General features: G+C 41.3%; 2 protein-coding genes across 4 annotated transcripts in view; one reads left to right on the top strand and one right to left on the bottom strand.

Moving 5' to 3' along the window:
• The first annotated feature begins 372 nt into the window (after positions 1 to 372).
• Positions 373 to 24,286, top strand: MIER3 (MIER family member 3). 2 transcript variants are annotated; one of them, XM_048503189.1, is made up of 13 exons: positions 373 to 471; positions 1,289 to 1,313; positions 4,492 to 4,637; positions 6,135 to 6,269; positions 7,408 to 7,528; positions 8,580 to 8,665; positions 8,877 to 8,949; positions 14,559 to 14,710; positions 14,905 to 14,986; positions 15,914 to 16,005; positions 19,351 to 19,478; positions 19,859 to 20,004; positions 20,440 to 24,286. In XM_048503189.1, the coding sequence occupies exons 1-13, from the start codon at positions 463 to 465 to the stop codon at positions 20,895 to 20,897; spliced, it is 1,653 nt and encodes a 550-aa protein (XP_048359146.1). In that variant the 5' UTR covers positions 373 to 462; the 3' UTR covers positions 20,898 to 24,286. The 2 variants fall into 2 exon arrangements, with proteins under 2 accessions (XP_048359146.1, XP_048359147.1); XM_048503190.1 differs by having other exon boundaries at positions 430 to 471; positions 1,289 to 1,366.
• Positions 24,280 to 26,466, bottom strand: part of SETD9 (SET domain containing 9) — a 14,341-nt gene continuing 12,154 nt past the window's right edge. For both annotated transcript variants that reach the window (XM_048503192.1, XM_048503191.1), the window contains exon 6: positions 24,280 to 26,385. In XM_048503192.1, the coding sequence (XP_048359149.1) occupies positions 26,298 to 26,385 (88 nt within the window). In that variant the 3' untranslated portion in view covers positions 24,280 to 26,297. The remainder of the gene's footprint in view (positions 26,386 to 26,466) is intronic.

The following is a 26,466-nucleotide window of genomic DNA, read 5'->3' as shown; positions in this document are numbered from 1 at the left end:
GGGGGGGGGCGTTGTAAGCAGGGACACACACACACCCCCACGTCCCTGAAAGCCCTCTCTCATTTCTCCCTCCAAATATGAAGTCTGAGAGATAAGAACCACCTCCCTCCACCACCATCCCCGCACAAAAAAGTGGCGTTTCGGTCAGCCTCTGCCATGATGGATGGAAGAGGCGCCTGTCAAACTTTAGCAAGTATCTGGAGCGACCCTGTCAGCTCCCCGTGTTTGAAGGCGGGAGTCCCTCCCCGCCAGCCTCTCAGAATAGTGGGCCTCTCTGCGGGGCGCGCCTCTGACAGTCCCGGGAACGGGGCTGCGCCTGCGGGGGACCCCCAACTCTGCGCGTCTCCCTCTTTCCCTCCCTCTGGCCGGCTGGAGCCCCAGCGACGGCCGGGCTGCCATTGGCTTAGCGGCCCCATCCGGGCACTTGGCGCATCGCCGCCGCTCTGCCCGAGCGCTCCCAATATGGCGGAGGTGAGCGGGGAAAGCGGGCAGGGGCGCCGGGGTCCGGCGGGTTCCCGGCGGGGCTTCGCCGCAGGGCGGCCCCTCACGGGTCCCTCGGCAGCCCCATAACTCCGGAGCCGCCCCGAGGAGGCCGCGAAGCCCAGCTGGAGGCCTGCCGAGCTTCCCTCTCCGGGAAAGCGGAGCCTGCGCGACTAGGCCGCGGCCAGCCCTGCCTGGCTTGTCTGCGGAGCGGGGCGTCTGCCGGTCTCCACCCACGGTCCTGCGGCAGGGAGTGGGGCGGCCGGCCTCAGCTGGGCTCCCGGGGCACCAGGCGGGGGGTGAGGGGGGACAGGCCGGCTCGGGCAGGGAGGCGGCGTTCGCCATCGGACATTCCGGCTCTTTTCGTCCCCGCCTCAGGCAGGCAGCCGCTGTCACCTCTCGGGACAGGGATGGGGGTGTGGGTCTCCCCGGTGGCGGCAGTGAGGATGAGAAGGAAGGGGTGAGAGGGCCGCTCAGGGGTCTCAGCGGCCGGCCCCTGAGGAGAAGGGGACGGCGGCGAGATGGGAGGGGAAGGACCGGGCGAAGGATGGAGCCGGAGTCGATGCGCCCACATAGTGGGGGTGGGGAAGGAGGAAAGGATGCGAAGGGACAAAAAGTCCAGGTGGGGACATGTAGGGGCGACCGGAGACGGGAAGGGGGGATAGGGTGAGGGCACCAAAGAGGGGGAACAAACAACTTGGAAGTGGCTCAGAGTTGTGGTCCCAACTCCCGTCCCCCAGCTCTCCAGCCCCGACTCTTTGGGGAAGTCCAGCTCCTAACAAATCCTTTCTTCTTTTGCTTGTTCCAGGCTTCCTTTGGGAGTTCGAGCCCAGGTTTGTCCTGTTCAGTTCCTTCTTCTGTGATTCCGGCATTGGGAAGCTTTTGGGTACGGTTAAGGGCGAGGTTACAGGCACATCTGTCAAACATGCTTTGTGCATTTTCTCCTCTCCCCACCCCCCTGTTTGTTGCAGTGACCCTTTCCTCTCCCTCACCCCCCCTTCTGTTTTGTTTTCATTTTAAAGTCAACACTTTGATTCTTAAAATGTGGAGTGTTCTATAAGAAGTGTTATTGCTTATGGAGTCAATATTGCTTGGATCAAGTGTGAGTGCTATAAAAGAGAAAACTTAATTTTCTAAACTAAAATCTGAGATTGATAAGAGTCTCTGATGTTCAAATATGCCAAATTTCTTACTCCAGGCTAATGGTTTTGGAGAGTTTTTACTTTACAGCAAATGATTTGAGTCTGATTCTGAACACTTTTACTTGGAAGCCCTCTTGCTTTTTGATAGGGTTGTTGGATATTTCAGCCTTGCAGTCCCAACAATATATAAGATCATTTCAAGAGACTGACTTTTAAAAAAAGTAGTATTTTGTTGTTCCATGATAACTTCTAATGTCAGTTCGCAAAACAAAAACCCCTGCAATTGATCCATAAAATGTGAGAATAAAAAGTAAAGCACAGTAATTACAGATGCAACTAACTAGTGAATAGGACTGTAGACTTCTTGTTGTGATGTATTGTCGAAGGCTTTCACGGCCGGATTCAACTGGTTGTGGTGGGTTTTCTGGACTGTGTGGCTGTGGTCTGTTGTAACAGACTTCTCTCCATGGTACACCTCTGAAGATGCCAGCCGCAGATGCAGGCGAAACGTTAGGAACAAGATCTACCAGACCACAGCCACACAGCCCGGAAAACCCACAACAACCAGTTGAATCCAGCTGTGAAAGCCTTTGACAATACATTGTAGACTTAGTTTGAAAGAAGTTCCATTAAAATTAGTGGAGCTTTCTTCTGTGGTTACCATTGGATTGTGAGAATGAGCAGGGTACATATTAACACTTGTTGCCTGTGTGTTCATGCAGAAGTAAATTCCACTAAGTTTAGTGTGCATATAAGATTGTAAAGGAGAAGTGCTGTCCTAAATAAGATAGAATTGAATTTAGAATGCTGTAACTGTTTAGGATTGCACTGTTGATCTCATTGCTCCAGTTGGCTTGCTAAGTTTATAGTACCTACTTAATTTTAATGAAGAGAAGTAGAAGTGGAGTAACATAGACCAATAAAGATAAAATAAATGAATACATAAGCAGGGCATGTGGTTTCTCCTGAAGTCGAAGAGTATTTCATTGTTTGGAACAGTAGCTTACTGATGCTATTAAAATATTTTGTGATGTCCCAACATCAGATCCTCTGAAGATGCCAGCCAGATGCAACGCCAGTGAGAGAATGTTGCTAACACGGGCCTAAATACAGCCCGGTTCCTCAGGAGAGAATGCTGCTAGAACACGGCCATACAGCCCGGAAACCACACAGCACCCAAGCGATTCCGGCCGTGAAAGCCTTCGACAATACAAAATGTTACTTTGATAATCATGTTTAATTTTTTGAAAAGGTAAATTAAATTCTTGTGAACGGTAAACGTTGCCACTAACATTACAAAAACCTAATAATGGAGTGAGCTGAGCAACCCATTTGCTCATCTTGATAACATACATAATATAAAATAAATTACTTTAAATTCAGTCTGTAAAAGGGATACACTTTCTTCTGTAGTCCTGTGCAAACACTCAGTAGAGTTTGATCAGTATAATTTAGGTTAAAGTTACTGTAAACTAGTTACTAGTTACTGTGTTTGAGGAGTTAATTTAGCTTAATTCACCAGGTTCATGATCCGATCCTGAACAAGAAAGTATGTAACATTTTCTGTATAATTTTCTGTATAATTATATCTGTGCACTCGGGTCTGAGGTTAGCTACATTTATAGAATATGGATGTATTCCATCCAAAGGTAAGCACTTCACATACTATTGATTTCAAGGGGAAAGGTTTAAACGCTTAATTATGGCTGGATTGTGCCCCACATATTTTAAATAAACGACTTATGCTTTTCTTTGTTAGCACAAACAGAAGCATTTTTACTGTGCTACACAGTGTTATATGTAGTAAAGATCAAATGGAGGAAATGTTCTTTAAAATGAAAATGAGTATGTGTTATGTGTCTTATTTGTGTTGTTGTAGAATTGCAGCTTGCTAAAACTGTTCTTTCCATTCTGACGTCAGATAAATAGAGATTAGCTGAAATATCTGATGTAGCAGTCTAAATTTTCCTGATGCAGATACTTGACACCATGTTGGGGGCGGGGGGGGGGTGGGGGGGAGAGGAACCTAGTTTGAAGTTGTTGGTTTTTTTTTAAAAAAAAGACCAAAGCAGATGTGCTTATTTTTAGGCTAAGGATGTATGATATTCAGCACTCATGCCTGCAACAAAATGATTTATTGTGCCCTTGGTATGTCTAAATGAGTCCAGTTTAACAGTAATTTTTTCACATTACCTCTTTTTTAAAAAAAACACCCTCTTTTTTAAACTAAGTTATAGAGCAATCATAAGAAAATATGCTTTGATGTAAGTCTATTTCGTTCAGTCCCGGGAAAATTTTCTTAGGACTGCAGCATTGGAGAGCTCCTCTCCCATCCTTTCTAAAGAGTGTGGTGTTTTAAATCTAACCAGTGCAAAACTTGTCAGTTAAACAGTGAATATGCTTACACTGATTTGTGCTCAGAGGTACATGGCATCAGGATCCAGCAGTACAGTCCTATGCAGAATTAGAGAACTTTGTTTAGGGTTGTGCTGTTGGGGATCAGAAAGACTAGATTGCAAAGACAGCTACAGTGTATTGGCTCAGCTCATTTTTATAGCTTTTACTGGCATCCATATTTCTCATTCACGCAAATATGGTTACAGAACTTGTAGTAAAGGGTGAAATTGAATGAGCCCATGGCGTTACTACTAGGACTGTTCCAAAATAGTCACTTCGCTAATCCAGAAAGGTAATTCTAGAGCAAAAGAAATGAAGCCTTTGTGATTTAAATTGCTGGATGTGCAAGTGCATTTGTGACTTAAGGTTAACAAAAATGAGAGCCGATACTTGTTTGGAGCTTTGATTCTGAATATAAATGAATAAATATACTTGTATGGGTTGCTAAAGAGATTCACGTTGTTTTTTATAGTTGGCTCTTTATCTTCTGAAGATCATGACTTTGACCCTACAGCTGAAATGTTGGTACATGACTATGATGACGAGAGAACTCTTGAAGAGGAGGAAATGATGGACGAGGGCAAAAATTTCAATTCTGAAATTGAAGATTTAGAAAAGGTAAGAGTGTTTTCTCTGTAGATTCTGGATATCAACTGAATACTGTTTCCTTTCCTTTCCTTTCTTTTTTGATACCAGTGAGGGGCTACCCAGCTTTGAAAATCTTGCTCAAAAAAATTCCACTAAAATAGTTATGGGACTCTGCATTGGTTGCATTTGGTGAATGTCAGATGACAGTGGAATTGTAGTAGAACAAAATGCATAGTTAATTTGGGTCCTGAGATGCTCAAGAAATAGGGGGAGGGGCACATAAATATTAAGTAAATTAGGTTTTGTGTCCTGATGAACAAATACACAGGTAATGCTTTCTGTAGCTTTGGATAAAGTTTTTCAGTAGAGGATGGAGTTTCTATAAATAGTTATTTGTAATATGGCTGTGTTTAAAAGCATGCATTAAAAGCATTTAGTGTATTAAGTTCAGTGAAAATACTAATATGTAGTAGGAAACCATTTTAAATCATTGCTACAGTTTTATTTTAATATTTTTCATTATTTGTTAAAAAGAAGCAAAAGTAATAGGATATAATGGGAAACTAGTAGGATATGATAGCTGTGACTCAGAAATCAGGTTTCAGTAACAGGATGGTATAATGATATGCCTTGTGGGAGGGCCAAAGCAGTCCCCCCCCCCCCCACTTTACAGAGTACATTCTGTGTTATTAAACGGAGTTTACTCCCAAGCAGTTGTCCTTTGTTGTTATACTTGTTATGATCTCTATATGAGGTAAAGCACAACTAATTGTTTAGCCAATGGAAGAAGCTTCACTTTAAGCATACATGACCATAGTAGAAGGGGGGTGGGAGAAGAAGGGACAGTCATAAATATTGATATGAGTCAAGCAATGAAATGATTTGAGAGCACTGAAAGAACAGCTACAGGATGCCCCGTCTAGTATACAAAAGCAAGTGTCATTATTCCTGACACTCATCTTCAATATTAATTCCAGAAACTGTTTAATAAATGTTGTACATAGTATGAGACTAAAAGTGGCCTTGGTGAGTACAGGGCTGCTTCATATAAACTCATGTGTTTACATCGTAGACTGCAATAGTAAAATATAAATCTTAATAACCGAATCAAATATTACTGCTGTTTCTTAGCATTACATCTACCAATTGTTTTATTCTGAAAACAATTTTCGCTTTGCTGTGCAGCTATTGGCACAGCTATCCGAGTAGTCTTTGTAAGCCCATGGGCTGTGCATCACTACTGTGCCAGTGGTACTTTACAGGAGGTACTTGAAGGTGTACCAGTTAGTCACAACATGAACGTAACATCCTAAATAGCAACAACTAGATCTAATTGTGAAGGTAGTCAGTATCAGTTTAGTTCTATACTTCAAATCTTCTTCGATGTAGAACAGTATTGTCTGAATCGTATTTCCACTTAGGTGTGAAAACCGTTTTGTCCCTGCCTGCATATGCTAACTGGGTTGGGTTTTTTACACAACTAGTGATATGTTTGGCTTTTATTTGTTAAAAATACAAAAACTGTAGGAAGGAAGTATGCCCTTAGAAGATTTACTGGCATTCTATGGTTATGAACCTACGATTCCGGTTATGGCAAGCTCCAGTGCGGATAGTTCCCCAAGTGAACTTGCAGATGAACTGCCAGATATGACTTTGGATAAAGTAAGTCACAAACACTTTCCTACAATATTCTCTTAGGTTCTATTATTGTAGTTAATCTTTTCTTTTTAGTATGTAGAGTTAAATACCCTGCCTTAGCTCTCAAGTGTCAGCCATTCAGTGATATGGCGCAAATAACATGAACTAGGGAGTCTGGCACTTATTTTTACCTTGTAAGAGTAGACTAGGTTGCAGTATATTAACTTGAAACTTTTCCACTTGAACCTACCGTGATTTAACATGGCATTTGGAAGGTTAGGATCAGTCCCTGGTGTCTCTATTTAAAGCAGTGGTTCTCAGCCTTCCTAATGCCGCGACCTTTTAATACAGTTCCTCATGTTGTGGTGACCCCCAACCCTAACATTTATCCATTTTGCGGATGGAGAACACTAATGCAGAGAGTCTTAGGCGACCCCTGTGAAAGGGTCGTTCGACCCCCAAAGGGGTCCCGACCCCCAGGCTGAGAACCACTAATTTAAAGGGTTTCAGGTTATTTGGAGAGCTGCAGCCAATCAGAGTAGACAGTACTGGTTAGATCAGTGGCCTCACTCTATATGAGACAGCCTTGTGTGGTCGTATGGTCAAACATGATTAGGACTGCACTTCAGGTAGAATGACACACCTCTGAATGAGAAGAGAATCAGAAAGAAGTAATGTATTCAAATACATGTGTCGATGTCTAATGTTATTTTGAAGAGTTTCTCCTGAAGACAAAGTTCTTTAAATTGGGTAAAGGTATCTGTAGCCTTCCGCTCTTTTCAGCCAAGTATGGAGTCTTCCTTTGGAGGAAGAACATCTTCTGTTGGCATCAGATTTATTCAATAGCTGGGCAGAGTGATAGAACCCTACAGATTATAAATGCTTGACATGACTGACCCAGAAGATGAAGTTTCTTATATATAGAGTTCAGGTGCATTCTGTTTTTGGTGGAATCTAAATGTACTTGATGCTGTAAATGTGGTTGCCTTTTGTGAGCTTTCTAAGATATGACTCCATTTGGGAATGAATTGCCTAGTAAATAGGATTCTGTTGTGATAGTTTAACTCTTTGTCTAGGCCTCTGAGTAAGAAACACAGCTGTAAGCATGAAATTACTCTTTCCATATTTGAATGATGCTAATCCTTGACTCTTCTGGTTACAGGAGGAAATAGCCAAAGACCTCTTGTCAGGGGATGATGAAGAAACACAGTCTTCTGCTGACGATTTGACACCATCGGTTACCTCTCATGAAGCTACAGACTTTTTCCCTCGACCTTTAAGATGTACGGAATGAGTATTTGTTAATATTTATGTATATATAGGATTTCTAGCTGTCATGTACTGTGTGAGAATTGTAGTGAAGAATATTTATTTCATTGATTTTTAAGCCGCCCTTCCCCGTATGGGCTCAGGGTGGCATACATCCATCAACAACAATAGAATCATAAAGTTGGAAGAAACCCCAAGGGCCATCAAGTCCAACCCCCTGCAATGCAGGAACACATCATCAAAGCACTCCTGACAGATGGCCATCCAACCTCTCTTTAAAAACCTCCAAAGAAGGAGACTCCACCACACTCCGAGGTAGTGCGTTCCACTGTCAGGAAGTTTTTCCTGATGTTTAGGTGGAATCTCTTTTCCTTCACCTTGAACCCATTACTCCTGGTCCTAGAATTTGCTCCCTCACCAACATTACATCCCTCAAATATCTAAATATGGCTATCATGTCACCTCTTAACCTTCTTTTTACCAAAGTAAACATGCCCAACTCCCTAAGTCTCTCCTCGTAGGGCATGGATTCCAAACCTTTTACCATTTTGGTTGCCCTCCTCTGGACCCGTTCCAGCTTGTCAATATCCTTCTTGAATTGTGGTTCCCAATAGATGAATATTAAAACTCTTTCATTTATATGCAGCATCAATCGATGTCTGAAAACCAGGGGAAGGGTAGCACTGGAGCATGTGAAGCCAGTTGGCCTTTTATTTATTTATAATCTATCATAAAGAACACATTCTGACCTAACTTCTTGTTTTTATCACTTTAACCACTTTCAAATTCAAGGCTCTTGGTCACCCTGATACATTTTGTGCTAGTAAATTATAATGATTTGAACCATCAGGGCTCTGCTGTTGTGATAGTTGTAGAGTAGACTTTATGACCAGAGCATTGTGGACCTACAACATTCGCTGCTGTTGCCTGTTATGTGTTATTGCAGAAATTAATTTTTATTATGTAGAACTCCAGATGAAAAATAAGTTATGTTGGAAGTATATTAGATGATACGAAACTTCAACTTGTTAGAATTAACTGTGCCATCTTTTCTGTTGTGTAAAGCAAACACGGCATGTGATGGTGAGAAAGAATCAGATGGTGAGGATGTAGAAGTGGATACTGGCAATTCATCAGAAGATCTGCGAAAGGTAGCCCTGGAATTGATCCGCGTTACAGTATTTATTTCTTACGATGCAGTAAAAAGTCTGAAGTTAAAATATATTTCAGATGCTGCGTCCTGCAAAAGTAATTGTATTTCACGGGAGGAGTGAGGTCTTTTTAAGTTGTTTTTTTTTTCTTATTTAAATTTATAGCATTGATAAGTGTTGCATATCAATAATTGGTTTTCTTGTTTTTTAGGAAATAATGATTGGCTTACAGTACCAAGCAGAAATTCCACCTTATGTGAGCAAATGCAGTGAAGATGGAAAGGGTAAGGTTTTAGTATTTGATTTAAGGCTCAGTATTTTTAATGTCACATTGCATTAAATTGCATTTTGAGAAGGTGCTGTCACAGGTAAGGTATGCTATCAAGACCAGAAAACTACCTGCAGAGTTTGGTGGATATCAAATAGTTGGAGATTAGCTAATTAGATTCAAAACACTTGGGGTCACACTAGACACGATCTTCAGATTTTTTTTTAAAGAGGGGACAGTTGTGGGAAAAAGAGGCCTTGATTCAGGGTGCCATTTATTAAAAAAAAACACTCTGGGAAGTCATTCATGAGTTTTCTGGTATCATGTCTCATTTGTTCCTCTATTAGAAAGTTCCGCGGGTAAGCCTGGGTTGGATAGTTGTCATTTTTAAGTCTTTAAGGAGTGTTCTTAAGTTTAATGATAAGTATAGACATGTACATTGAGAAGTAGCATTGAAATGGTAGCAACAAGTGTTTCAGTCTTTTACAAAAATGTGTCACTAGTATAGATTTCACGAAGTGTCTCAGAGAAAGGTGGACTTTCAGCATTCCTCGATGCACACAATTTCAGACTCATACACCATCCTCACTTTCCCCTTCCTCCACCCATCCCTACACCCATCCCTACACACCCATCCTCACTTTCCCCTTCCTCCACCCATCCCTACACAGCCCCAAATACATCAATATGAAGCAGCAGAGTTTAGCATAGCCACAGCTCTAGAGTAGAAGCTGTCTCTAAGCCTCTTTGTCCTAGTTCTGAGGGCCCTGTATCGTCTGCCAGATGGTAACAGTTTAAAAAGAGAGTGTGCTGGATGAGACGGGTCCCTCAGAATATTTTGGGCTTTATTTAGGCTTCGGGAATTATAGATTTCTTCCAAGGAGGGAAGAGGGCAGCCGATAATCCTTTGTGCAGTAGTGATCACCCTTTGGAGCGCCTTCCTATTCGCCACTGTGCAACTGGAGAACCATACACAGATGCAGTAGGTTAGGACACTCTCTATAGCACAGCGGTAAAAGGACACCAGAAGTTTTTCATCCAGTTGTTGCTTCCTTAAAAGTCTCAGAAAGTACAGTCTTTGCTGGGCTTTCTTAACCACCGGGGCAGTCTGTACGCCCCAGGTCAAGTCCTCTTTAATCATAACGCCCAGAAATTTAAAACTAGCCACCCGCTCCACTTGATCTCCATTTATAGTCAAGGGCTGAATTTCTGAGCTATTCCTTCTATAATCCACTATGAGCTCCTTTGTCTTGTTAGTGTTAAGAACCAGGTTATTTTCCCTGCACCATGAGAGCAGTCGGTCCACTTCATTCCGATAGGCAGACTCATCCCCTCCAGAGATGATCCCCACCACCGTTGTGTCATCAGCAAATTTGATAATGGTGTTACTATGATAGACAGGAGTACAGTCATATGTATAAAGGGTGAACAGTAAAGGACTCAACACACAGCCCTGTGGCGTTCCCATATTTAGAGTAAGAACTGAGGAAACCCGATTTCCCAGTCTAACCCTCTGGGAACGTCCAGACAAGAAGTCCCTAATCCACAAACAGATTGAATGTGAGAGTCCAAGATCCACAAGTTTTGTCACCAGTCTTTGTGGCGAGATTGTATTAAATGCGGAACTAAAGTCCGCAAAGAGCATTCGCACATAATTCCCCTGATGTTCCAGATGCGTCAAAGCAGTGTGGAGGCTAATGGCAATGGCGTCCTCCGTAGATCTCTTAGTCCGATATGCGAACTGATGTTTATCAAATGTATCTGGAGGGCAAGAACTAATATGCCTATGGACCAGTTTTTCAAAACACTTCATGATGATGGGGGTGAGTGCCACTGGTCTATAATCCTGAAGATTGTCAGCAGGAAATCTCTTTGGTAGTGGAACAATGGTGGAAGCTTTCAAACAAGATGGGATGGTGGACTGGGATAAAGATCGATTAAAGATCCCAGTAAAAACACCAGCCAGTTGGTTAGCGCATTCATTTAACACCCGACCGGGAATACCATCCGGTCCAGCAGCCTTCCTTGGATTCACAGCCCTCAAAACTTGCCTCACCTCATGTTCCTCCACAGTGAGGTGGGAGCTGCAATCACCTAGTGGCTGTGTGTCATCTCCTTCTGATAGACCTGTTTCAAAGCGGGCAAAAAAGTGATTTAGCTCCTCTGCCAGCGAAGAATCCCCATCTACAGAGATGTCATTGGTTGGTTTATGATTGGTAATTTGTTGAATCCCCTGCCACACCTGCCTCATGTTGTTATTATTAAAATAATCCTCAATTTTTCTCTTATAACTCATCTTGGCTTGTCGAATACCTCTCTTGAGACTGGCTCTCGCCGCGCTATATATCTGTGAAATGGATGCTCTGTGTTTTGGTTATTACTGCTTCAGTAACATAGGATGGCATGCCAGAGTATTGATACCAGTGTAGCCATGCCATACCTGGGTAGCACTTGCAAGGAGAATGTAGCTTTTGGCTGCCCTGCAGTTTGATATCCAAAAAGAAAACCACAAAGAACATTGACTTTGATCCTGTGCCCTGAAAACAAATCTTGACAAACAGGTTGACACAAAAATCCCACCTCCCAATAAAAAAAATTAATTACATAAACCTTTCTCAATAGAATCTATAATACTCTTGATGCAGCGGTTTAGAGCAGTGGACTCTAATCTGGAGAACCAGGTTTGAGTTCTGATTCTTCCACATAAGTAGCAGATCTGGTGAATTGGATTGGTTTTGCTGCTCCATCACAAGAAGCCTGCTGGGTGACCTTGGGCTAGTCGTAGTTTTCTCAGAACTCTCTCATCCCCACCTGCCTCACAATGTGTCTGTTAAGGAAAAGCAATGTGATTGTAAGCCTCTCTAAGGCTGTTTCCGCACGGCCAAATAATAGCGCCCTAGGAATGGAAAAAAACGCCTTCCCTAGGGTGCTGTTCGCACAGCAGCAGTACCATCCTCACACACACCCCCGTGGCTCGAAGACGCCGCTTTTAAGAGGATTCTTGGGGTGGGTAGAAGGAAAGCTTAAGACAGAAGGGCAGATAAAGGTAGGCTTTTTTTGAAAAGCGCCGTCTTCCCACCGGCGCGGTGCGAACTGCACTGGCATGAGGGCACCACTTTTGGCCCCTCCAGTGTCTGCGAGGGACTTACCTTGCATTCCTGTGCAGCTCCGGGCGGCTGGAACGACACGCCCACACTGCCCTGTGACACACCCACGCTGCCCTGTAAGTCCCTCGCAGACACCCTGGGTGGCTCCGTGCAGAGCCAACCCTGTGGGCAGTGGCGGCGTTGGGACTGCCTGCATGGGACCATGCGAACGGTCCAGACGCTCCACCGGCTTTATCAAAGCCGGTGGGAAGCCACTGCCTCTGGCCATGTGGAAACAGCCTAAGTTTCCTTAAAAGATATAGAAAACCAAGGTATAAAAACCAACTCTTCTTCTACTGCGGCTACAGTAGTGAAGGCTGTGCTTTATATTATTACTGATTCAGTGAAGTGAAGTAGTGGGATTTTAAGCAGGCCCTTCAGCGAAGGCTCCTCCTACTGATGCTTCTTAATACATGTTAGGTTAAGTTGCCTAAGGTTGTATAGGTTTAAACCAGCATCTTTACTTACAATAAACTTGTACATCTGTCTGTTTTATAGCTGCCTTTTAGATGTTAAACAGCAGTGTGTAATATGTAATTCTGTGCTAAACTGTAGAATAATTTGCATGAGGCAGACTAGTATTTCCATTTTCTAAGAGTAATCTGACGCCACCTTGTCTCTTAAAGTGTCTTAATGTTCAGCATCTGCTTGGATACTCCAGATACCTTCCATTGGCCTGAGGACCGGAGCAACAGTAGAGTAGTCATTACCTTGTGGAGGACACTAGTGCTACCAATACCTGTGTTTCACAGACACACAGGGTTTCCAGGCACCACGACAAGCCTTTGGGGCATGAATAAAGATTGTTTCCAAATCTCCAGACACTAAAGAGATTTTTCTGCAAACTTGGGCTTGCAAAAAAATCTGAAAAAAACCCCGCCCCCCCCAATTAAAACATGCTCCCAGAGCAGGGCTTAGTCACCATGGCAGCTTAACCTACCTCACAGGTTTGTTGTGAGGAGAAAAAGAAGAGAATAATGTAATTCTCAAGTCCCCGCAGTAGAGAAAGATGGGGTACAAATTAATATGATAAATGTAGCTGATTATGAGCGGCAGATAAGACAGTGAATGACTGAGAAGGATAGAATGATGCAAGGGAAGGGGGAGGATATGGGGTTGCTAAAGAGAGGGAAAGAGGAAATAGTATGGGAAGGGGGATAGAGGGGAAAGTGAGGTGCCCCCCACAAGTCCTTGAGAGTTCCCCACTATGCAAGTGGGCCCGGTAGCCGACACCACATAACTGGTCACAGTTTTCCTAGGTAGAAGATTCTTGGGGTGGGAGAAGGAAAGCTTAAGACAGAGGGGCAGATAAAGGTAGGCTTTCTGTTTGGTGGGCAGGATATAGGGCTACCCAGCCAGATTAGGAAATACATGTAGACTAGGAAATACATGTAGACTAGGAAACATGTAGATTAGGAAATACATGTAGGGGGGGGGAGGGGTCCTGGGGTGGGGAGGTTTGAGGAAGGGAGGGACATCAACTTTCCAGAACAGCCATTTCCTTCATGAGAACTAGGATTGCCAACCTCCAGGTAGAGAATTACAAGTGATCTTCAGAGGACAGAGGTCAGTTCCCCTGAAGAAAATGGCTGCTTTGGAGAGTGAACTCTGTAGCATTATACTTTGCTACGATTTCTTTCCTCCCCAAGCCTCTCCTCCCGGGCTCCACACACAAACGTCCAAGAATTTTTCAGCCTGAAACTAGCAATCCTCAAGGAGGAACCAGGAAAAGAGTGCTTTCAGGAATGGGAAATAGTGGGAGAGGGATAAATGAGATGCCTCCGGCAAGTTCTTGCTGGTTCCCACTTGTAATTATCTAATGCTAAACTGCCTGTGTACAGGTAGCAGGTTTAGAGACAGATTTACAGATGAGTATGCACGTAACTCCTTGAATATTTGGTGACTCAATTCATGTTCCATTATTTTCTGAATAAAGGCTCAGTCAGTTGCAAACAATTTAATGCAAATCACATGTGTGGCTTGGACAGTGTATAATTTGACAATACCAACTCTAGGACTTAATGCTTCAGTGTCAGGTGTGCTAAATTAAAAATAACCCACGAAGGTCTTCCATGCTTGAACTCCTTCTATTTATTGCACTCATCCCTGTATTGTATTCGGACTACTTTTAATGCTCTCAGTTTACTTTCGTGTACACTAAGCATTAAATGCTTTAATATTAAACAAGGCTTATTCTATTGATCACACCGTGCAGGAAGAGTGACTGCTGCACTTCTGGTTTTCCAAGATGTTTAATTTTGATTGTCTCTGATGATCAATTGATAAAATGTTTTTTTTAACTTAACGTTTCAGTCAGAACCCTAACAGTGTAATCCTAAATGGAGTTACTCCAGTCTAAGCCCATTGAAATCTGTTTGGAATTACACTGTGAAGTAGTATTACATGTTTTTGTGTCATTCTGCCTTCTAAAGCAGTCAAATGGTGTGACCCATAACCCTTCAATGGCTTTTCTTAACAGTCTACGAAAATGAAGACCATCTACTCTGGCAGCCTGATGTGATTTCAGAGAGCAAAGTTAAAGAATACCTTTTTGAGACCTCTTTAAGAACTGGAAATGAAAAAATAATCGGCAGAATTCCTGAGGGAATACATACACGAGACAATGAACAGGTATATTTCTAATATTAACCCGTTAAGAATTGTATGTTCTTTATACTTGTGCACCAAACACTTTTTGAATTGGTCAGATTTCTTTTGAAAACCTCCTTTTATGCCACTTTAATCATTATCTTTGAACAACTTGTGAGTCAGTCACTGCAGTGTTAGACTTCCGAGCCCTTTTCAATATTGCAAATCTTTCCTAGGCACTCTATGAACTTCTCAAATGTAACCATAACATCAAGGAAGCGATCGAGAGATACTGTTCAAATGGAAAGGCATCTCAAGGTAAGAACTAGTTCCACATGTTTTTTAAGTTGTAAGGTACAGAAATTTTTAAGTTGTAAGGTACAGAAATGAGTTTGGATGGCAAATTATTACTCCGGTTCTTCATCCTTTATGGCAGCAGATCAGAGCGCTTAGCTGCTGTGGGAAAAATACAATAGTTTTAAAGTTCTATAGTTTTTGGTATTCAATCTTAGAACACTCTTTTGTATCATTGCAGCTTCTTCTGGTATATTATTTCAGTGATAAGCAGGAGTCAGGCTTTTCAGAGATCCTTTGGACTACTTGTAGGAGATTACTTGAGCCGACAAGATGGTTGGTAGTAAAAAGACAGCTTTTGTGAATCAACAGTTGTAAAGTTGGTTTTAAAAAAAAAGAAACAAGTTGGTGCTCCAGTAAAATAGATTACTTTGAGTTCTGAAGACGTTCAGTATAAACAGAACAACACACGTATGTATATCTGCCAGATTTTTTTTAACCTTAAAGAAAATTCCAGTCATTTAAAAATATTTTTTAAAAAATGAGTTTCAGAAAATACACACTAGGAGGGTATACAGTAGCTTGCCTTGAGCATGGACTCAGATTCAGATCTTGTCAAGGCAGCAAGGGTCATCATGAGAATACAAGTGTGTGGAGCATCTGATAACTTTTTATAACAAGTAAAGTGAAAACAAATCTGGGAGTGCTGTACAAAGCAAGTCTGCTGCAGAGGAGCCCAAATGAAGCCATGCATCTGGTTCAGCATCATTATCTCCCCCCTGTGTTAAGCTTATTGCATCCCGGGTACAGCTGATAGCCTATTTTCGTGAGCCTGTTACTAGTATTGGGTTGAAATAGTTCTCTTTTGCTGTCCAAGTGCTCCAGAAAGATCAAAATACTAATCTCCCCCCACCCCGCCCCTCCTCTCTCTTGTTCTCTCTCTGTCTCAAGAGATGACAGCTTGGACAGAAGAAGAATGTAGAAACTTTGAACATGCACTTCTGATTTATGGAAAGGATTTTCATCTCATACAAAAAAACAAGGTAAGTTAGTATACTAATAAATGAAACAAATGGTGCTTAAGTTGTTTAAATTCTAAGTAGGATCTAAGCAGCATATTGTTGCTGTGTGGCCGTTTGCATGCTAATTTGACAACCAACATTGTAAAGCAGCCATTTAGTAGATGAGTCAGCCTGTTCATCTCTGAAATAGTCTGTCGTGGGGTGTTGTTGCTTGGGATAGTGTTATTTCTTTATTTTGTTCTTAAAGTAGTCTCATTTAGGTTTTGGCTTGGCACAACTATACTCCAAAAGTGCATTATTATTTTAGAGTAGGAAGGGGGGAAAATGCTAAATTCAATCCAGTCCTTTCTCAGCTGTGGTACCAATGGCTTCTGGTCTGAAACCACACTTAGTTGCTGATTCCCGAGGAGGCAGGCAGGTAGATCTGTTGCAGAAAAATGCCAACAAAGTTTGTTGTGGCATAAACTTCTGTGGACCAGGACCTTTTGCATCCACTGTGTGTGCTGATGTTGGCTGTTGGCTTGTGAATGAATGCTGAAAGTGAAAGTAAAATAAGGAGCAGAGCATGGATTGAACAGACTCTTCTAATCTTTTTTATTGTTATTTCTTTATGTTTCATAAAGTCATAACATCATAAAAGCAGTTGAGCAAACAAAGGAATAAGAACAGAGAATGAAACGTAACTTAATCACAATTCCAAATATAAAGAAAGATCCAGTAAAGTTATACAGGTGACATTCTCTAAGAGCATATAATGTTCAACTGATATTCAGTCACAGTTATTATTGTATTCTAATTATTTTTTCCAATCTTGTAGTCCAACATTTACTTTTTGAAAATGTACTTTTGTATTGTTGCTTTTTAAGTTGTATTTTAAGCAGTAGGCATTATTCTGACATAACAGAAGCCTGAACAAAGAAAAAAGTCCAGTGTCTTTCATTAAAAAAGGTGTAATTGTATGTTTGAGTACGATGTGAAAGGCATAGTAGAATCATGCATTTGAATTAATCTGACAGGGAATCATAAGAAAGCAACAGTAAGAGGAGAAACTGAATTGTTGGATCACACCCTGGAGACTGTTGGATTTCCTTCTGCAGTGGTCATTATTATTTTATTGTAAAGATTTGTATCCTGTCCTCTCAAAAGAAAGACTTTTGATACAATAGTAATATTGCTCAGTTTAATGTGGATGTATGCCCTGTGTCAATACTGTGGTGCTGCCTTATGTTTTCATGGGACTTCCATGAAGTCCTTAAGGAGTGGTAAACGTTAAAAAGTCAGCAGCTCTGTCTGAAAGGGAAGGGAGCCATGCATCCTGTTCTTCTAGTAGAGCGGTGTTCTGTGCAGGACAGCAGTTGCATGGTTGCCACTCAGAGCTATATCATCTCACGATACCTGAGAACAGTTTAAAGTCCCCACTGACAACCAGAAAGATACCTAAATATAAGACTGTACGCAGCTAGGATAGTGTCACATGACTTATTTTAGGTACCTCAGTTTTCTACTCGAAATACATAGGCCCTACTATACCGATTGTGAGAGGGGTTAACTTGGCACCGCTGTTGCTAAGGACTTGTGACTTTGCCCCCTGAAAGGACTTCAAAAGGTGTAGGTACAGAATATATATGTACTTAATGTGTACCCTACTTTTCTCTCCAATGGAGCTCAAAGCAGTTTTCATCGTTCTCTGCCCCTCCATTTTATCATCACATCAAACCCTATGAAGCAGGCTGGGCTGAGTGTGGGTAACTGGCCCAAGCTCATCTAGCAGTTTTCCATGGCCAAGTGGGTCTTCCATATCCTAGTCCAGTAGTCTAACCACTGCACCACACTGGCTCTCCAGAATCGGCAAGCATTTATTTCTTCAGAGTAGCAGCTACTACCCTGTTTCCCCGAATATAAGACATCCCCGAAAAATAAGACATAGTAGAGGTTTTGCTGAAGTGCGAAATATAAGGCATCCCCCGAAAGTAAGACATAGCAAAGTTTTTGTTTGGAAGCATGCCCGACGAACAGAACACAGAAAAATAAGACATCCCCTGAAAATAAGACATAGCGCATCTTTGGGAGCAAAAATTAATATAAGACACTGTCTTATATTCGGGGAAACACGGTATTAATTAAATATTTTAATGTATTTATTAAATTAACCCTACCTCTCCTCCCAAGGGCCCCAGGTGCTATCAAAAGTTTTCTCCACTTCATCCTCATACACTTTTTTTTTGGGTAGGGCAGACTGAGAGAATGTATGTGTTACTTGAACCTTGAAGCAATAAATGGACTCTCTCTCTCTCTCTCTCTCTCTCTCTCTCTCTCTCTCTCTCTCTCTCTCTATCTATCTATCTATCTATCTATCTATCTATCTATCAGATTTAATATACCGCCCCATCCCCAAAGGGCTCTGGGTGGTGTACAACCACCATCAACCTCCATCTTAAAATCAGATGATAACATAAACAATGACAAACTCATCGGGCAGTCAGCATAATACGGACAAGCCCCCAAGGTGGAATATGGGGCACAGGGGACGGCACTTTCAACAGCCAACCTCCCCAAAGGCCCGGCGGAACAACATCATCTTGCAGGCCCTGCTCTAGCACTGTTCTGTTGATCAGTAGCATTTATTGATAGGCATTGAAGCACCCAACTTGGCAAAGCCAGTTCTGGCAAACCTGGCTTTTGCTATTCCCTTTACTCCGATGTTAGTCCCCTCTCCCATTTTCCAAAGAAATGTGAGAAAGAGTTTGGAGCTGAGGTACCCCAAGGTCGGTGACAGATAGAGAGCCACCTGACATCCTGCCTCAACAAGATAACAGAAACAATCCCAGTTCTCATGAGACCAAAATGTCAGGGGAAAGCCTAGTTATCTAGTCAGTGTGTGAAGTTATAAAATAAAAATAAAGGAAAAAGGCCCCAGAATGGCAGTGGTAACATATAGCAGGCTGGTTCCGTGTATCTTGTAGCAATTACATTGAGCTAGGAATGCATATCAGTCACCTAGATACAATCCCCCTGACAGCATGGTCCCTTAATATATATAATTTCAAATACGTAGTAAATATTCCATTTGAATCATTGAGATTTTTAGGTACTCTAGTGACGACTATCACTGCCTTTTGTGTAGAGAAGATAAAAGGGTTTTTTTTTTGTTAAACTTGCTCAGCATGAGGCGGCAGCGGATTATATTGCTTCTTAACAGGTGAATTCCTGCCCCTAAGTAGTTATCCCTGAAACAGCATTTATAGGGATTTCACCTCTTTAACTGGGAAATAAATTCCATGTCTTCTGGTATTTTGTAGTTTGCAGTAAGGATTTGTAACAGCATTCAGTGTCAAGGTTTGATTATTTTCCTTTCCTTCCTTCCAGGTGAGAAGTAGAACAGTTGCTGAATGTGTAGCTTTTTATTACATGTGGAAGAAATCAGAACGGTATGACTATTTTGCTCAGCAAACAAGATTTGGGAAAAAGAGGTACAACCACCATCCTGGAGTCACGTAAGTTCAAAACCCTTGGAATCTCTCGCTCTCTTTTTTTTTTTTTTGGGGGGGGGGGGGGGGTAACTGTCTAGAATTTCACAGCATCCTCTGTATTGTAACACTGCATTTATGATATTGTAAAGCAGTGGTTCTCAACCTTCCTAATGCCGCAACCCTTTAATACAGTTCCTCATGTTGTGGTGACCCCCCAACCCTAACATTTATCCATTTTACAGATGGAGAACACTAATGCAGAAAGTCTTAGGCGACCCCTGGGAAAGGGTCATTCGACCCCCAAAGGGGTCCCGACCCCCAGGTTGAGAACCACTGTTCTAAAGGTATAAAACTTTTCCTCCACCAGAGTGAGTTTAACAGTTGTGTTGATCATGCTCTTTCAGGGACTACATGGATCGATTAGTCGATGAAGCAGAAGCTCTCGGTGGCTCTGTCCATTCATCAGCCATGACATCAAACAGTAGACCGGAGCCCATTCCTGACCAACAGCTAAACATCCTGAACTCTATCTCTGCCAATGATTTGACAGGTAAATCTAAAGATGTAGGAAAGATCACAGGGAAGGTGGGGTGGGAGGAATCTATCTGTCATCTCTCTATCCTTCCTACCTACCTGTCTAAATTACTTGCTTTCTAGATAAAGGTAGTCAGTCTCCTGGGCAAGCACTGTGTCATTACTGACCCATGGGGCAGCGTCACATTATGACATTGACTGGGTAGACTGTGTTTATGGGGTGGTTTGCCATTGCCTTCCCCAGCAAGCGGGGTACTCATTTTACTGAACTTGGAAGGATGGAAGGCTGAGTCAACCTTGAGCTGGCTGCCTGAAACCGACTTCTGTTGGGGTTGAACTCTGTTGTGAGCAGAGCTTAGACTGCAGTACCGCAGCTTACCATTCTGGAGTCACGGGGCTCCATGCTGCTTGCTTTCTACTGTACAGTGAAATCTGTTTTCTTCTGTTCCAGCACTGACCAACAGTGTAGCCACAGTTTGCCACTCTACAGATGTGAACTGCTTAGACGATGCCTTCCCACCTCTGGACAGCTTGCCCCGAACGGCAGTTAATCATGTGCCTGTTGCAACAGAAGATTTGCTTAACTTGCCCAGTAATGGCGAAAGTGATTGTTTTAATTTATTTGAGACTGGGTTTTATCACTCTGAGCTAAACCCCATGAACATGTGCAGCGAGGAGTCCGAAAGGCCCACGAAGAGACTAAAAATGGGAATTTCGGTCCCGGAATCCTACATGAATGACGTTTCTGTCAATAACTTGGGTGTTGATTTTGAGAATCACACGCATCACATTACCAGTGCCAAAATGGCAGTCTCAGTGGCTGACTTCAGCAGTCTATCTGCAAACGAGACCAACGGCTTCATCAACGCCCATGCGTTACACCAGCACACTGCCCTTCACTCTGAATGAATCCGGCAACCAATGGAAGAGATGGTGGACGCTCTTGGTGATCAGCAGTGAACTTGATGGAAAACTATCAGGTTTGCTTAGTCTTTCACTGGAAGTTTGAACTGTATGACATCAGTGATGTCTTTATGTACAGAACTATATCTTGATTTTATCAAGAGTAATTTTCATTTTCCAATCCATAAATGTGGAAAACTTCATACCATGTTTAGCAGAGTTTGGGGACTAACAGAACTCTGTGGTGCAGCTTTAAGCTCTGCTTCCTCTTTCTTTTTAAACCTGTAGACAGAGACGGCTGTCTCAAAACCAGCACAGAAGTTCTGAACTGATCGGAATGGCTTTTTAGGCTCAGTTGTTTCTGCCCTACTGGATTAAGTGGAATAACGATTGTTTACAGGTACCAGTCCTGATCCCTGCTCAATGTAGCATTTAAAAAAATGAATAAATAAAAGCAGGGAAGGGTTTCTTTAATTTAAACTGCACAAAACACGCAAAGGATCTTTTAAAATGGAACCTTCTCTCACATGATACTAAACCAGAGCACTTCCGTTTACAAAAACAACAGGTTCATCTTGGTGGATACTAGCACAAGGGACTGTAGGAGCGGAGTCTGAAGACCTATATTTGGATGCTCTTACCAAATTACAGGCCATGGCTACCTTACACAGAGATAATTATACTGTCCAAAGGTTTCTGTGTACTTAAACCTATTGGCTGAAATTATGTGGTGTTATGCTGGGGGGGTTGTCCACATTTCTGAGGAGTGTAATGTGAAACTCAGCATCAAATGTTTTGTAACTTTTTTTTTTAAGACCCACTGAGAGCGAATGGTACGGTCTGCACAGCTTAGGATTTACCACTAATGGTTTACATCTTAAGGCTCACCTTAAGTTCAGAGCATCGCAGTTCAAAGTGTTAAAACTTATGAGGGACTTTAGATTAATAGAGGACGAAGCAGTACAGCCCTGAAGTATAATGTACCTGCATTTTCAAGCATGGATCTATTTTCCTCCCTGAACAGAAAGGAGTTTAAGTGCATTTTATACTGGGAGGCTTTGTTGAGATTGTTTTATGTTGTTTTTGTTAACTTTCACAGATGAAGATGTGTGAATGGCCGCTCAAGGGTTGAATTAAGTGGTTATCAGTTTCATTATTAGTTGAAAGGTGTTGGTCACGCGTCTTGAATGACACAAATGTGTGTTGCAAAAACGCTGAGCTTTCTTACAATTGAAATGCAGTAAAACTTGTCTAGTTTTGCACTGGCCATTATGCATATTTAATTTCTTTTTGAATATTGCAATTTTTTTAAGTGAGTTTAGTATTGGTAGTAATGATTTCACAGTTGCACTGCGAAAATAGAAAGCAGAAGCCTTAGTTAGATTACTTCGAAGGGAGGGTATTTATTCTACATACTGTGAACTGCATTGACATCCCGAGTTTGAAATGCAGCAGACATAGTGCTTTTGTGTTCTTCATGATATTGTAACGAAAGTGGCTTTGGAGAGTTCTACACCAGTAGCGCACCTAAACCATTTTAGCAATCTTAATTTGGCCCAGTGGACAAAAGGCAAAAATTGATGGTGGTGGCAATTTGTTCCAAAATGTATGCCTGAAAACGGTAATCTGGTAAGTTCACAGTCGATAACGGGTAGCCTTGGCCCATTTTTAGCCAAATTTTCAGCTTCTTGTTGCTGTGATTTGTGCTGAACTCCATACCTTGTTTCTTTCTCTCTTTTTTTTTTAACCCAACACATCGTAATGTATTTTGTAAAATACTGGCCATATTTTGTTTTGTTATACATTCAAACGTCTGGGTTTACAGTGGCTGGTCTGTATAAAAATCATTACTCAACCATGTCTGAATGCTATACCAGTTGCACTTAAATGAACACACCCATTCTCATTAGCTGAGGCAGTACTATATTCAGTTATCTATGCATTGCTGGGGTCTTAGTGAAGGCCGAGACGACGGTCTACTTTTTCATCTAAAGTTTTGATTGTCAGCAAGTTGAATGGACACTTTAGTTATTTAATAAAGACTTTTGACCAAAATTCTGAAAATGGTATGAAAGAACAATGAATCCCAGCTAGTTTTAATAGATTTTAATGGATGATCTAGTATAGCCTCTTGGCTAGCTAGCTGGTAATGTTTACTTTTAATTCCTTGTTAAAATGAGGCAATAATTTGCAAGATTATGTAAATATGTACATTCTGCATATCTTTTTAGATATCTATTTCAATATTTTCTGACTAATTCTGTGTATAGTAACATTTTGTGCATGCTTGATGTGACATTCATAAATTTGTACCACTATGACTTTATTCATGTAAAATAGCTATTTATTGATTTTTTTTCTTTTAAAAGCTGGACTTAATTTGTCTTTCTCTGTTTTAAACATTTTAATGGAGAACTTGTTACTGTTTATTAAAAGAATTGCGTTGGGGGGGTCAGTAGTAAGAGGAAAGCATTGCAGCCATTATGAAGAAATCTACATTGCTTTGTTTCTTAGTGGGTGACACACAGTTCTTGTAACAAACTGTGATGACTTCTTTTGTTCTTCGCTGAATATATTTTCTCCCCCCACCCCTTGATAAGAGTAAACCAAAAATCCATCATGGGCAATTGCAGTTTGTATCACTTAACTACAGGGAGTCTGAAAATGATAACAGATTCACTTAGAAGTGTAACCGGTGCTGTGATAAGAGCAATACTTTTATTTTTACTTAGGCATTGTATCTCCATTTATTGCTTTTTAATTGTTTCCCTCTCTTGTCATGGTCAAACTGCTGACTTTACTTGAAAGCTGTACAATAATACTGTCCAATGCATACTGAATTGTGTACAATTTGGTTGATTTGTGCAGTTTCTTTTTTTTTATTGAGAGTCAATACTATATGTCAGTTCCAGATCCAGTAGCGTATGAGTGATACTATTTAATTTAACCAAAGTCTTTAGTTGATACTTCAATTCTGAATGTAAACTAGTGGATTAACTGACCAATAGAAGACTCTGTATTGCCCAGGTGTTACAAGCACATTGTTTTTGAATGGGAAACGAAATTTACACTATCATGGTTATGTTTTTTCCCCCTATCAGAATGAGAACTTTCCAGTTTTCATTTAAGAGTAGTTGAGAGAACAAGTCCTGAAGCCGCCAGTCATTCCAAGATCAGCTTAGTATTCCCTGTGCATAAAAGCATAAATTAGTGACAATCGCAACTGGTTTTAGTATCAGGTGTCTAAGAGGAAGTTGCTATTGTTGCATTGGTTTTAATATTTGTACATAAACACTGATTTTTTTGGACATTATTTTGTATTTGTTGTACTTTAATACCTGGTGTACAGTTCCAGAAATAAATGTCTGGAAATCTGTTTTCCTCCTTTGAAAGTTTTAATGCCTCTGCTATATTATTTCAGTTCAGTATTTTTGGACGGACACACACAGCTTTGAAAGAGAGGTTTTTTAACAACTTCAAGTCTATTTATTTGAAGAGTGGAATTTGAGTGTATCTGGAAGGGAGTGGTGAGAGTAAGTCATGGGAGGTATATGGTAACAAGCGTTTTAGGGCAACCAATGTGCTTTATACTATCTGAAGGAGTATTTCCTACAAATAGGTAGTACACTGTCTTGTTTTGATGTCTATTGGTTATATTCCCTCTGTGACCACTGCAACTGAGTGGTCTCCAGCTATATATCTTCAGTACTGCCTCTTGATACCATAATCCTCTCCTCTCTGTTTCTGGTGTATAATAATTCTGTAGTTAACTACTTTGCCCAATTTTGCAGTAGTATCACATTACTAGGCAGTTCTTCCTTTGCATAAACAGGACCATAGTGGGAAGCATTCACAATTTGATCACTAGTTAGTTGCAACTTTGAAATCAGGGCTAGAGTATTCAGCAGGCCTATCCATCTCAAAACAGTTTTCAGTAACCTGTCAAGGTCACCTGTCCTAACCCTACTAGGATCCTGTTCTTTCCTAGTATATAGCTTGCACCAATAGACTTTACTGTCATCACTGACTAAGCTGCAGGAAGTGAAACAAAATACAAATCCTTCTTTGATCTAAACTTGACCTATACTTAGCTGAAAGAGCCAAGCTTGAAAATGTTTTAATAATGGCTGAGCTAAACACAGTTTATTTTGCTGTTACAACACCTTCTCTTACAAGGAAACAAAATCACAACCTGCCTAATTAAAAAAAATAAATTCCTCACAGCCAAGTCTTAAATATGTATCAATTTTTATAATGGCTTGTGCATAAATAGAGACTGCTATTTTGGTATGTATGTTGTACAAATGTAGATCTTCTGGATTTCCATCACTGTGTTTTTGCCTGATTTTTGCAATATAGCTGGTGAATATGTCCACTACTATTGCATTTCAGGGAGCCTTGTAAATTCATTATATAATGGGCATTCAAACAAACTTCATGGGGATAAAGGTCATGGTTGGTGCTATGTGTCACTGGAAAAAATACAATATAGTCCTGAGGAGAGTTACTCCAGTCTAAAACCATTCATTTCAACGGGATTACACTGCATAGGACTGCACTACTGTCACTCAAGAGGAACAGGCCATTATGACGATAAAAGAATATTTCAGGGAGTATTTATTTAGAGAATTTATATCTCTCCTTTCTACAAAAAAAGTATTCAAAGATGCTTACAGAAAATATATAAAAAACTAACATCACAGTTTAAAAAAAACTACCTTTTAGATGCATTTAACATGAAAAAGGTTTTTCAAACGCCAGATTAAAAATAAAAAGCAACGTAATCCAACAGCAATGTCTGAAACAGAATAAAAACATTTTGTTCTTATTAGCAGCAGTATATAATCCATATAAATAAGCTGAAATACCCCCCCCCCCCCAATTAATTCTTTGCTATAATCAAATGCTGCGGGCCTTCATGAAGACAGATTTTATTGCAAACTTAGCCATACTTGAACAGATAGGGAATTCTATAACTGGAGGACCGTAGCTCTAAAAGTGTTTTTATTGTGCTTACTTAAAAGCCACTGGACAATTTCAACATCTTGGCACAGAATGTCAGGTATTTTGGGCCTGAGTTTTCAAGATCAAAACCAGCTCTTTCAATTGAGTCCGGAAACAAATGTGAAACCATGCTGTTGGAGTAAGAATGGTGGGTGTTTGTGTCAGAATTGTAACCATCACATTTTGCAACAAATATAGTTTTCCAAACTGAGCCCAGTACAGGCCATATATTGGTAATTGTTCACTAAGCTCACATACCTCTGATGCGTACCCCAAGATGGGGACCACTACTCTAAATTACATTGCTTGCTTCCAGTGGCTAGAGGGGCATCAGAATACCAACCAGACATTCAATGCAAGAACTTAGGAGTCCTAAGCTGCTCCATTGCTGGTTCTTTGGGCTCAGCTGATGATTGTGTAGTAGTTAGAAAAAAGCTCTTCTCCCGGACCAATATCTCTGAGAGCAACCAAAACTACAACTCTCAATGGCCTGAAAAAAAATAAGACACATTTGAGGGGAAAGTTTTGTGTGTGTGTGTGAGAGAGAGAGAAAGACTGCTGTGCATGCACA

This window comes from Sphaerodactylus townsendi, linkage group LG07 (assembly GCF_021028975.2).
Source record: "Sphaerodactylus townsendi isolate TG3544 linkage group LG07, MPM_Stown_v2.3, whole genome shotgun sequence".
Classification (NCBI taxonomy): Eukaryota; Metazoa; Chordata; class Lepidosauria; order Squamata; family Sphaerodactylidae; genus Sphaerodactylus; species Sphaerodactylus townsendi.
The sequence above is the reverse complement of the archived record's forward strand: the minus strand, read 5'-3'. Positions and strand labels throughout refer to the sequence as shown.